Source organism: Panthera tigris, chromosome A1, assembly GCF_018350195.1.
Source record: "Panthera tigris isolate Pti1 chromosome A1, P.tigris_Pti1_mat1.1, whole genome shotgun sequence".
Lineage (NCBI taxonomy): Eukaryota > Metazoa > Chordata > Mammalia > Carnivora > Felidae > Panthera > Panthera tigris.
The window spans coordinates 192,508,387-192,522,001 of record NC_056660.1 but is presented as its reverse complement, the minus strand read 5'-3'; the positions used below and the strand labels follow the sequence as shown (position 1 = coordinate 192,522,001).

At 45.1% G+C, this 13,615-nt stretch overlaps 1 protein-coding gene across 4 annotated transcripts in view; it reads left to right on the top strand.

Moving 5' to 3' along the window:
• Positions 1 to 13,615, top strand: part of GRIA1 (glutamate ionotropic receptor AMPA type subunit 1) — a 301,502-nt gene that overhangs the window by 185,395 nt on the left and 102,492 nt on the right. For 3 of the 4 annotated variants that reach the window (XM_042960060.1, XM_015535468.2, XM_015535469.2), the window contains 3 exons: positions 365 to 526; positions 3,049 to 3,216; positions 11,449 to 11,553. In XM_042960060.1, coding sequence (XP_042815994.1) covers positions 365 to 526; positions 3,049 to 3,216; positions 11,449 to 11,553 — 435 coding nt within the window. The remainder of the gene's footprint in view (positions 1 to 364; positions 527 to 3,048; positions 3,217 to 11,448; positions 11,554 to 13,615) is intronic. The other variant, XM_042960057.1, reaches the window with a different exon arrangement.

Genomic DNA, 13,615 nt, shown 5'->3' with positions numbered 1-13,615 from the left:
ACTCAGTCTGCCCCACACACTTGACGTGCATCACCACATGGCTTTTTCTCCCTAACTTCTAACCTTCGTTATTCAGACAAGAAAACGTCAAGCAACTTAGTCCGAGTCAGTTGAACTAATGGCTCTGAATAGCAGAGCCAGCACTTCAGCCCAGGCATGGCTGGCTTCTGAGCAAGTGCCCTTAGCTGTGCTAACCAGGCACAAACTCAGTGATAACCTTCGGAAGGGGAGGAGGCACCAAGGTCTCTCCATTCAGCCGGTTTCATCTTATGGAGCAGGATGGAAAACCTGTGATCCTATAACATGATTAAATTGACTTATCTAGGCATCACGTTCTGATTTCTTTCCCCTCCTCCCTGCACAGGGTTTCATGGATATTGACTTAAACAAATTCAAGGAGAGTGGAGCAAATGTAACAGGTTTCCAGTTGGTTAACTACACAGACACCATCCCAGCCAAAATCATGCAGCAGTGGAAGAACAGCGATGCTCGCGACCACACCCGGGTGGACTGGAAGAGACCTAAGGTGAGAGAATGGGCAGCAGGCAGCAAAGTACCAACCTGGTCCCTTTGTGTGCCCCAGATTTCTGGGCACTATTAACCTTTAGGAAAGGAAAGACTTTCTAAGAAGAATAAGCTAAGGAAAATATATACATTAAGAATGAGGATGTGCTGCAAAGGTTTGACAATACAGAATGACCAATGGTTTAAACAAGATAAATGTTTTGTTTTTCTCTCATATAAACAAAATTCAGAAGTCAGCAATCCAGGGCTTGTATAACAGCCCTGCTATTGTCAAACACTCAAGCTTCTTCTGTCTTCTTGTTCTGCTACCTTCAGCATATGGCTGCTACCTTATAGCCCAAAATGGCTGCTGAAGCTCCAACCATTAACTCAATACTCTAACCAGCAGGATAGCAAAAAGGAAAATAAAAAGCACAATTGCTTTTTTTTTTTTTAAACCCTTTCAGAAGTCACACAAATCACCCACTCACATGCTACTAACCACATCTTAGAAACCTAGCCCCAACCTGCTACAGAGAAGCTGAAAAATGGTGTCTCTATTCTGGGCAGGGCCACTATGTGGCACAGCTCCAGGGGGTATGTGGTTTTCACTCATTTCTTTGTGAATGGAAGCTTCTTGAATTGTGCAGGAAGCTAGCCCTCTATCTGGTCAGCCACGTACCCAGCTAAAAAATAAGGAAATCTAATAAACAATATCCAGAACATCTCTGCCTCAGAACATCAGCTCCCAGTTATGCAGACCGTCTCCTTCTCATGTCCCAGGCATGAAGCTCTAAATCCTACAGCCAAAATCTATTTGCTATTTGATAGTGGTTTTGAATAAAGACAGCAGGTAATTTTTCTTTCCCCTGTCAGACTCAATATCTTGGCAGTGTCCGTGTGGAACACTTGTGTTGAGGATTCTGAGGCCAAATTTGTTTATCTGGAGCAAACAGTGAATCTTTGACAACTTTCTCTTGCCACTCGGTCAATTTCTTTTTGCAAATGGCAAGTCATTTAGCTGAGATGCTTCTCATCCTGCTCTTACTGAAACTGATTTAGCAGCTCAAACATGAAGACTTACTTCCCATACGATTTCACTCATATGTGGAACTTAAGAAATAAGACAATGAGCAAAGGGGGAAAAAAAGAGAGAGAAAGAGAAACCAACAAGAAGATTCTTAACCGTAGAGAACTGATGGTTACCAGACGGGAGGTGGGTAGGGGTGGGGGAAATAGGTGACGGGGATTAAGGAGTGCCCTTGTCATGATGAGCACTGGGTACTGTATGGAAGTGTTGAATCACTGTATTGTACACCTGAGACCAATATTACACTCTATCTTAACTGGAATTTAAATAAAAACTTTAAAAAATGAAGACTCCTTTCAATATGAGCTGAAGCAAACAAAATCACTTGTGCTTTAAAGCAATGAACAAAGCACATACCAGTTAATTAATATGTGAATACCCCACCCAACTTGCAAAAGACTGGAGATTATAAAAATAATCAAATGTAGGGGCACCTGGGTGGCTCAGTCGGTTAAGCTCTGACTTCAGCTCAGGTCATGATCTTGCGGTGCACAAGTTTGAGCCCTGTGTTGGGCTCATGTGCTGACAGCTCAGAGCCTGGAGCCTGTTTCAGATTCTGCATCTCCCTCTCTCTCTCTCTGCCCCTCCCCTGCTCATGCTCTCTCTTTGTCAAAAATAAATGGGAAAAAAAAAACATTAAAAATAAATAAATGAAAATAATCAAATGTAATATATATATATAGATTTTTTTTTTTAAGTGAGAGAATCAAAGTTAAAAACTGGAAAAATACACATTCATTCTACAACTCTCTATTGTGAACTTAAAATATACCACAGAACAAGCTAGGCATTGAGGACAAATTAATGAACAAGACAGGCATGAGTTCCAAAGCCAGAAAATATTGTCCTGGATCGTTATCCTGCTTTGTTTTATCAATATCTAAGCCCCTTTTTAAAGGGAAAAAGAGAGCTATCATGAATAAGCACAAGGGGAAAGGATACAGAATGTAAACCTGCCACTTTGAGGCACATGTGGAAATAATTAAGAGCTTACCCTTCTTGGATTTTTTTCTTCTTTTGCTGCCACAGGGGATAGTGGAGTAAATAGTTCCTCTTGGCTCCCAACTGGTGACTGTAACAGAGAAAACCAAATTTTCTATGGGCTGTATCAGAGCTATAGATGTGATGCATTTAATCTATGCCTTCTTTTTCCAGTTGAACCAACATTTTAACATTGCAAGACTGCACACAAAAGTCTAGAATTCCAGCTTCCCTTTGAAAGTCACAACTGGCAAGGGAACTCACAGTTCAGGAGGGCAACGTTGGCTAGTGATGTGGAGCGGCAGCCCCCATCCCAGGCACAGGCTCTTCCTGGGTCACCCCTGCCTGCCCCCACTCCCGTAGCCCCCACTGAAAGCATTCTCATCACCAGGAAGCACGTTCCCAGACAGAACTCCCACCTGCCTCCCTGCCAGCTCTTTCTGACACCTAACTATCTCCATTCTTCCCACCAGTACACCTCTGCACTCACCTACGACGGGGTGAAGGTGATGGCTGAGGCTTTTCAGAGCCTGCGGAGGCAGAGAATCGATATATCCCGCCGGGGGAATGCTGGGGACTGCCTGGCTAACCCAGCTGTGCCCTGGGGCCAGGGGATCGACATCCAAAGAGCTCTGCAGCAGGTGAGGCCGGCCCAGCTGTGGCTGCCCCTTCTTATGGGAGCCCCCTAGGGGATTTCGGCATCAATTTCAGGTGGGATGCAGCCATTTAAAAGAAAGGGTGGAGCATGCCTGAGGTTTGGACAACGACTGCATTGTGTTTGTGGCTCTTGGCATACGTGGAAGCTCATGTAGAATGTGTTTTTTTTTTTTTTTAAACAAAAAATTGTATGGAACTCCTGATAGTGTAAAAGCTGTATTTTCTGCTTAGGGATTATGCTGTAGTTGGAAAGAGGACTTGAAATACGTAGGGATGAAACAGAACCGTTTGAGCCGTCTCTTGGAGACTTTCCCCACCTGCCCTAGTTTTCTGTATGTCTTCGTTACCTATGCTTTCCACGCACATTTCACGAGGGGATCCTGACAATGCTTCTCGGTACTTTCTAATCCCATTTTCTTGCTTCTCAGCATTACAATCATCAATTTTGTTTGCACTGAAGAACAGTTAAAGAACAGGAATAGAAAATGGCCATGCCCATTCTCATCAATTGGCTATGCAAAGGATTCTTAGGCTGAATCTAGATTCCACAGGGAAGAGCATAAATATTCCATCAGTGATATGTCTGCTGTGCAAGCAGGATGAAACAGTGGTACCTGTGGGCTGTGTATTGAACAGTCTTGGTTTAGAAGCTTCTGGGAGCTTGCCCTCAGCTTGATCACCCTCAGAGCAACTAGAAATCTCTTGAAGCCTCTAGAAGTCTCTAGAAACACCTCAAGTCCAGGCTGTGATTCTTGAGCTTCTGATGGATAGGCTGTACCATCTGATGCCTCCTAATAGAGAGGCTGTGTTTCCAGAGCGGAGTGGGCAAAGAGGGCAGTGCCAACTGAAAGGAATGTCCAAGTTTCAGGCACAGTGGCAAACCAGCAACAGCAAAATATTTCAGTGCTGATGCTACTCATGACCTACCCTCTGCCCCATCGAATGGAGTTGCCTGGATAAGACAGGTTTTACTTTTTTTTTTTTTTTTTTTTTTTTTGAGACAGGAAGAGAGAGAGAAAGAGCACACAAGTGAGGGAGAGGCAAAGAGAGAGAGAGAGAGAGAGAGAGACTCCCCAACAGACTCCACATTATCAGCACGGAGCCCAGTGAGGGGCTCGATCTCACAAACCATGAGATCATGACCTGAGCCAAAACCAAGTGTTGGACACTTAACCGACTAAGCCACCCAGGTGCCCCAAGAGTGGTTTTACTTTTGAGACTACCTTCAACAGAAAGTGAATTTGGGCTCCCAGGAAAGGAGGAGAGCATTTCTGAATGAGGGAGGAATGTAGAGCAAAATGCACAACCGTCCCCATTCGTTTTCCAACCACACGTGCACAGCTCTAGCAATTTTAACAACCTGGGGAAAGAGCCGAGAAAGGAACATCACCAGCTGTTCCTCAGCTTGGATGAAGTGCCTTTACATGGAGGAGAATGTGTAGCTCCATTCTTGAGAATGAGGGTAAGCTGCAGCCCTGTGATGACAGGAGGAACATGCTAAGGGGTCCACCCGTAGCCCCTTCTGCTTTCTCCCCATCTCTGTGGAGGGCAGCCCCTTCACCAAGCAGCAGCAGTGGACATCAGGCAGCTTCCGTATGATGGCCAAAGATGCAGCACCCGCCTTCTGACTTATTTAAAATGCTCTTCCAGGCTCCACAGGCGAGACAGATTCTGTTTGCAATGTGAGACTGGTTTCAGAAGGTCCCCAGGACTTGCCCTCAGGTTCACAACCCTCCCAGCTCCTCTGCCTCTCCCATCTTAATGTTGTCCCGGTCGTGAGGATATTCTGACATCACCATGGCAGTGATGAAGCCCAGAAAGCAGTGCAGATAGCAAGAAGGGTTCTGAACCAGAAGGCAGGAGAGCTGGGGTCCAAGTCCAGTTGGGCCCCTGGCTCTCTGAGTGACCTTGAAATACCCATTCGTATTTCCTACGCACTTCCCTTTCCTTGTCCTTGACAATGAGGAAGTTGGAGAGACCACTCCCAAGTTTCAACTGTCTCTAGACATTCTAAGCTTCTTTTTCTCTCTTATGGTCTAATCCGTGTCTTTCCGGTTAAAATGTATACTTATCCTTTGCTTCTGCCTTCAGTGGGGTTTGGGAGGGGGCAATTGCCTTAGTCAAAAGAATATGACCTCTTTTATATTGTCTTTGAGTCAAAACTTGTATCTGCTTCTCTGGCAGCCAGTCAGCTGCTCCCTGAGAACCTGTGGGCACTCTGGCCTGGGGCCAAGCAATGGAGATAAGAGAAGGCAAGACCTAACCCTTAAGAAACTCTTCAGCCTCTGTTGGGGGATGGGGTGGGTGGGGGAGAACTAGCCCCAAACACAAAACTCCAACATTCTGATCCCAAGATCAGCTGTTCAAACAGATTCCTTTTTAAATCTTTGCTAAGAATCCAGAATTGCAATAATTTATTGCTGAATGAGACTTTAGATAAGATTACAGACTTCCATTTCCATTACTTCATAGAGGAGGCAGCTGACCAGAGTAGCAGTGACTCATCCAGGGTCACACAGCAGCTTAGCAGCAGAGGCTGGAGGAGACTCCCATCCTGCCTCCTCCTCCTGCTTCAGGCCTGTCCCTTGGCCTCTCGGCCCTTTGCTTGTACACATTGAGCCGCAGGGCCTTCCACACACGGTCATGGCCACTGTCCAGGCATTTCACCTTCTAGACCCATCTCTTGAAATAGTCACGCCACTAGTGAGCAACTGTGTGCCCACAATACGCTGGGTAAATTCTGCTGATACTCAGTTCCTGGAACCTGTGGTTGAGGGCTCAGGTCTTTGCTTCCCTAATCACTGGCCTTCAGGTCACACATTGGGAAGAGGCCTATGCAGTTCAGCTTGTGTTAGAAATGGGATACATGTGAGTGAGGCCTGAAGGAATAAGCCCATTATTGTAAAAATAATGGTAGTGGCCAGTTAGCCCATCTGGTTAGAGCATGGTGCTGATAAAAATAATGGTAATGCCAGCTCTGATGTGTTAAGGGCTTCTTATGTATATGAGGTTCTGAACATACTTTACATGTTTCACTCATTGAATCCTCAATATAATACTCTGAGGTAGCTAGTTTTATTAATTTATGCTTTATAAATGGAGAAAATGAGCTTCAGAGATATTTTTAAAAATTTCCCCAAATTATATAGCTGGTTAGTGGTGAAACTGGACACCAACCCACATCTGCTTGCTAGCTCACTTTGGGTACGTAACTGCCCTGAAGTCTCAGAGGTCCAGCCTAGCAGGGAGACACAAGGGCTGTGGCCCAGCCAGCAATAGCACTTGGCCTTGGGTAATATCTACGCACCCCCATCCCCCTTTACCCTGCTGTAATTTCCCCAGCAACAGAGTGAAGATAATCAGCCACCTGCCTGCCTGACATCCAGGAGCCATTCAGAATAGTAATGAGCCCACATCCTGGAAGCCCTCCGTGCTCCAGGAAGGAGTAGGCATTAGGAAGCAGACCCATAAGTCTGCTTCTGGCTGACAGAGAAGATCCAGCTCCCCAAGTCAGGCTCTTAGCATTTGGAGGTCACAAGCCCACTGAGGATATTATTTTTAAAAGCTCTGGACTCTCTTTCCCAGAAACATGCACACATGTACATACATATATTTTTGTAGGACCAGGAGTCCGAGGACCATATTACTCCTGGAAGCCAATCCCAAGACTTCAGGTGAAGAATACTTGCCCTAAATGATGATCAGACCTCTCAGTCTTTGTGTTTGCCATCTGTCAGTCAATGCTCAAGCCTATCAGAGTGAAGGAAATCCCAGCATTTTGCTAGGTGAGATCTGGGGTGGCACAGGCAATAGCAGTGTAAGAGACAGTTCCTGCCTTTCAGGACTCAAGACCCACTTTTAAATGGAAGGCAAGCTCCTGAGAAATCCTAGCTCTAAAGGTGTGGATTAAGGGCTAAATAGCATAGCAAAGCTCTCAGTCCTATGGACAGTCACAGGAGAACGCCATGACTGAGGAATCTGGGTATTGACAAGGTTTCTTATAAGATGGGTCTGGGCATTAAATAAGGTGATCCTATAATTTATCATCCAAACTGGAACACTTATGAGTGAAAGAGAAAGCTATTATCAATTATTCCAGAGCAGGAGTTGTAGACTGGAACTGTCTCAAGCCAGCTGAGATGGATGGTCATGAAAGCCTTAAGGGAAGGATAAATTTGAATAAAGAGTGAATTGGACTTTGGAGGATGTAAGTGTATGATATCCAGCAGGAACCAGAGTCAAGGTACAATCAAGGACTTGTGGGCATCATGTTTGGCTGTTAGAGAGTTAGAAAGAGAAGAGGTAGGTTTTCACCGTGGCTCCACCAAGCTCTAGCTTGGGGATCTTAAACTAACTACTCAACTTTCCTGGCATGAGTTCCTCATCTCCTGAATGTACATAATCCTCTTAGCACTGCCTGCCTCATTGGCTTGTTACAAGGCTCAAATTTGTAAAAATGAAAAAATTCAAAAAAAGAAGAAGAATGTAGAAGCTTCTTTGAACATCAGGGCAACTGAATGAGATGATTAAAGCCAAGTTGTTCTTCCCATTGTGCAGATAAGAAAGTGGGAGCTCAGAGGGGTCCTGTGACTTGCCCTGGCCGGAATAACCAGGATGTGATCCACTGGGACCTAGACCACAGGCCCTGATTTCCCACACCCAGTGAGCACTCAAGTGGGGTGCCAAGACGATGGGTCCACTTGAAAGCAGCCACAAAGAAGTTACAGAGGCCCTGGGTCCAGAGCATCTCTGCTGCTGCCCTCAGGAATAGGGGGTGGGGAAGTCTGCAGTATTGATGCCTCAAATAGCGCAAACACTACGTAGCACTCTCCCAGCAGAAGGCAGGAAAGAAAAATTGTGCTTCAGCCTCTCATGAGCGACAGACTCTGAGCTGGCACCCAGTACCACTTACAGGAAGCCACGGCTAATTCTTTGTTTCTCACAGAGGGAGCTGGCAGACGCCAGGATGGCGACGGGAGTTCCAGGAAGCAGGAACCAAGGGGGGACTCAGTTTTTGACCCCAGTCTCCCTAGATAGGGCCGGGGTGGGGGGGGGGAGGCGGCGGGGTGCGGTGGCGATGAGGGCTAAGAAGTTCAGCCCTGATGAAAAAGAGACCAGTTTCTAGATTTGCCCAAAGTGGGTGTTTCTGAGAAGCTGCTTCTTCTGACTGTGAGTCCGGACTGTCCATGTGAATGCTCTGGGGCTAAGCCATTCTCTTGACCTCTCTTTGCTCTGCCATAATGGAAGGGTCGTTCAGAGATATCTGCTTTCCCATGTTTTGATTTATCTCAGTGTGTGTAAGTCTTGGCTTCTGTAAGAGCCTACAGCCGCCTACAAGCCTACAAGAAGTCTTGGCTTCTGTAAGAGCCTACAGCCGCCCCAGACCTCTCATGACTTACTGTGAATTCTGAACCCAAGTGCCGTAAGCTCTGAGTCTCAATAATCCTATCTGTAAAATAGGCAAAATAACTGCTATTACTGCTCCCTGCTGGGTTCCTGTGAACATCAAGTGAACACCTTCCTGTGAAAACACTGTGGCAGTGCAAGGGGCCTTCAGGTAGAGGGCCTAGGACTTTGCTAATGATGATTTTTTTGGAAACTGAGAAAGGCTTGTACAAATGCCAGTGGCAACACCTTCATCTCTGGTGAAAGAGTTCCCTGCTCTAACAACTAACCAGACTCAAGGCTTCAATGTTGAAATCATCTTATTTTTCCATACCTTACCCACCCTACTACCCTACAATAGTAGTAGCCATCCTCCTCCTCCTCCTCCTCCTCCTCCTCATCATCATCATTTAAATAATATGCATTTTACATTTGTCCCAGGCAATATGCTAAACACTTCAGTTCTTTGAGGAGGAAACTCAGAAACAGATAGGCTCGGTGACCTGTTCATGGCTGCCTCATTAGGAGTTAACAGAGCATGGCCAGGGAAATGCCCAGCGGTAGCAGCGGGTGACAGCAGTAGGCACGCAGAACATACTACTGTGTGCATTTCTGTGTTCACTCAGAGACTACCATGATAGCATTGTCGCCTGTTTTGAGAGGCCACTTGATATCATCAGTGAATATAGTAGAATATCAAAAGCTCTGGATTTTAGGCCTGCCTTTGACACTGAAAAGTCTTAAGTCTTGAGCAAATCAGTTTACCTTCCAGAGTTCTGGTTTCTCCCATGTAAGTGACGATCATCCCTAAATGCATACCTCCAGGGGTTCCTGTATATGGAGATGAATATGCATGAAAGTACTTTGTAAACATAAAACATTGTCAAATGGTGGTAGTTATTATCTACACCATTGGTAACAACAACAGCTGGCCTTTGCCGAATACTCACCATGCAGCAAGCATTGGTCATAAACTATCTCATTTAATCCTTAAAACAACCTTACGACATAATTAACCCCTAACTGGTCCCGTTAAACAAACAAGCAAACTGAGTCATAGAAATATTACACAATTGATACTAAAACGCCATACTGGTAATTGGACTGAGACTTGAGACCAGGGCCAAAGCATAGATGCCCATTTGGATCATTAATGACATACTTCCTTCTGTTTGGGAAAGTCACTCACCCACCCATTCATCTGCACATGTGCCCCAGTCTGTTTTTCCAGATGAGTTACTTAAACCCATACTTAGCATACCTCTCTCAAACCCAAATGAATGGGAAAGCCAGAGATGATCACGAGATGACCAAGGTGAGAAGGTGCAGTTGCTAATTGATTGGAATAGCTCCCTTCTTATTCTTTCTAGGAAGATCTGTGCTTTGTGTTCTCTCTGAAAAGCAAAGCCAGCCTAGACTTCTCCAGAGTTGAGGATTTCTCCATATTTCAGCTGAGAGAGTGAAAATCTTGTTGTATAATTTGTCCAGCACTCTGGGCCTGTCATGGCCTCCCCAGTGAGACTTCAAACCAGAAGGTGACGAGAGGGTCATCCTCAGAGCAGTCAGCCCCCCTTTTTCTTTCTCTCCCTCTCTCCTTCTCTTCCTCCCTCCCTCTCTCTTTCCACTCCCCCACCCCTTCTCTCAAATACACACACCCCAACTATTCTTATACCTTCTGAGGGCATAGAAGCTGGTCACTGTCAGAAAAAGATAAAGCCCTATAAGTCTTCCTTTTAAGCTATTTGAAGGGGAGAAATAAAGGGTGGGTTACAGGGCCACGTTCATATTGGTTATAGGTAGAGACTCACCTCACTGGCCTTAGGCCAGACTGATGTGAGAACCCATGGTGGGTCACCATTAGAGAATGTGGCTTCTTACACCTGAGCAGATGACATACAGCTAGACTCATCCTTACTTGGAGAGTAGACTTGGGTGAGATTTATTGGTCACCTCCAGAGCGGCAGACTTGGCCCTAAAGGTCTTGAATCCCACATGTTGACCACTTGAGCTTTTCTGTGATTAAAGATTTGAGACCATGAAAGTTTGATCTGACTCATTTGTGGAAAAGAAATCCCACGAAGCATATTTGTGGTTGAATACAAATTTTCCTTTAACCAGCTAAGACTTGTTTCAAGCCCTGCCTACTCTGGTCTTAACATGAAGGGCTCTCCTCAGGTGCTTTCAAGTTTTCACGGCACTTTGACATTTGCTGTGTCCTTTAAAGCAGACAGGGCAGGAATTTTGGAAACCGGAGGCTGAGAGAGGTGAATCTCCCAAGGTCAGTTGGTTTCCCAGGGTCAAATTCAGGCCTTCCAATGTCAGGTCTTCAGATCCCACATATTTTATTTCCTGGCCTCACAAGGGAACCAAGGAACCATATTCAAGCATGGCTCAAGGCTTCATAAGGCCAGCTTCTTCTCCTGACTCACCAGGAATGGTGCACTGGCCCCCTTTCCTTTGCAGGCCTCCTGTTTCTCCACTAAAGGCATGTGTCTGAGAGGCAGGCACTGCCCCTGGAGTTGGTCACGATGGGAGGTGTTCGATCAGGATGGCACAGAGATTTCTTATCAGAATCTACTTTGATCCCTTATTACTGTTTGCCTAAGGCAATGGATGAAAAAGGTTTTCAGTATGAATCTCAGTTTGGTAGGAAAGAGAACTGCCCATAGCCGTGTCTGCTGTGGGCAAGGAGTATCTTAGTCATCACGTGACTCTGAGACCTCATCCCATGTAAGCTTCTCGGGTTCTGGACTTTCACTTTAGCAGAAAAAGCAAACAAGCACAAGTGGAACTTCTGAGTTCATGGTTTACTACTTGGCTTTGCTTTCCAGGTGCGGTTTGAAGGCTTGACAGGAAATGTTCAATTTAATGAGAAGGGACGCCGGACCAACTACACCCTCCATGTGATTGAAATGAAGCATGATGGCATCCGAAAGGTAAAGGCCACCTTTGCTTCCATTCCAGAGAGGAGAGGGCCAGAGCGGAGAGCCCTGTGAGCCCATCTTTCCTGGACTGGATCTCTTTGAAGAGACTCAGGCAACAAGGATTCTAGACTCAGCTCTGCCACTAACCAGCTGGGACTTTGGGCAAGTCAGTTCCTTTATCTGAGAATTAATTCACCCATCTGCAAAATGGAGATAAAAATCTCTACCTTTGTCACAGGGTACTAGTGAAGATCGAAAGGATGGGAAAATACTTTGAAAATATAAAGTAATAGAGGTATATAAATGCTACTGCTGTTCCTGAGGGATTCTGAAGAACTCAGGAATGTGGTTACTGATGACATTAACCATTTTCTCCTGATCCACATTTGGTCATATCCACTCCATTTTCCATACAGAAGGAGTGAAAAATATGTGTATGTGTTTGCATATATAATATATAGTATATATGCATATTAACTTTTAGAATAACATTCAAATCCTTGGAAAGCATTCACAATTTTACCAGAACTTGTGTTGTCTGGTCTCTGCCAATCTCTCCACCGTTGACCTTAGATACTCGCTTTCTTTCTCTCTTGATGCCAGCCATTCTGATCAACTTTCACTTGCTTGAATAGATCACGTTCTCCCTCACCTTGGAGTTTTCATACCTGTTCCCTTTACCTGGGACTCTCTACCCACTTCCCTTCCTTTTCTTGGCCAATTCCTCCTCAATTCCTTAAGCACTCAGAGTAAATGTCATGCCCTAGGGATGCCTTCCCTGGCCTCTCCTGTTTATGCCTCGTGGCAGCCTCTATTATCCTGTCCATGGCCTCCATCATATTCTTTCTTTCTTATGATGGCATGATGTAGTGGTAAGAGGCATTGCATATTATGGTAGAATATTAGTAGAGTGACATGGGTCAGAGGATTGGCTCTGGAATCCTGGAGGTCATTCCTGGCATCACCACTTATCAGTCTGTGATTCTGGATAAGTCATTCAGGTTCTTTGTGCCTTAGTTCTCTCATCTGGTAAATGGGGATCGCCATAAATAATGCCAACCTCCTAGGCTCACTTAGGGGATTAAATGACCTAATGTGTGCAGAAATTCTAAGGGCTGGGCCTGAGACATTGAAAGTTAGATCTTAATCTCTCAAACTTCATGCTCTCTATGCCCACGATGTCAAATACAGTTGCTACTAGCCATGCATAGCTATTTAAATTTAATTTTTAACTTAACAAAATTTAAAAGCCAGTCCCTCAGTTGCACTAGCAATGTGGTAAGTGCTCAAGAATCAATGTGGTTTAGTGACTGCCATACTAGACAGCACCGATGTATACCATTTCCATCGTCACAGAAAGTTCTACGTAACAGCTCTGCTTATCCTTTCTGTCCCCACCTCCCATAAACCTATATCCTTTGCTCTCCCGTCTGGAACCCCACCCTGTATATCATAGTCTGTCTCACCACATCCCATTTCCCAAGGCTGTATTGTTTTTTTTGTTTTGTTTTGTTTTGTTTTTGTTTTTTATTGCTGCCGTGACAAATTACTTCCAACAGTGGCTTAAAACAACACAAATTTATCATAGGTCAGAATTCTTGCTTGAGTCTCACTGGGCTAAAATCAAGATACCGGCAGGCCTGTGTGCCTTCTGGAGAATCTATTTCTTGGTCTTTTCTACTTTCTTCTTGAGGCCACCCATGTTTCTCAGTTCATATTCCCCTTCCTCATCCTCAAACCCAGCAACATCACATCTGACCCAACCTCACATCTTCTCTCTGACCACAGTCAAGAAAGATACTCTGCTTTTAAGAACTCACATAATTGGTTTAGACCCACACCAATAATCCAGGATAATCTCCCCATCTCAAGGTCTGTAACCTTAATCCCATCTGTAGTGTCCCTTCTGCTATGTAAGGTGACAGGTTACAGGTTCTGGGGAAAGGGTATGGACATCTTCAGAGGGGCCATTACTCTGCCTGCACAAAGGCCAAGTTTCAATGACTTCTCTATCATCACTCCTTCCTCACCCAATAGAAGACTTCTCTTGTCTTTTTGTGTTCCCACAGCACAT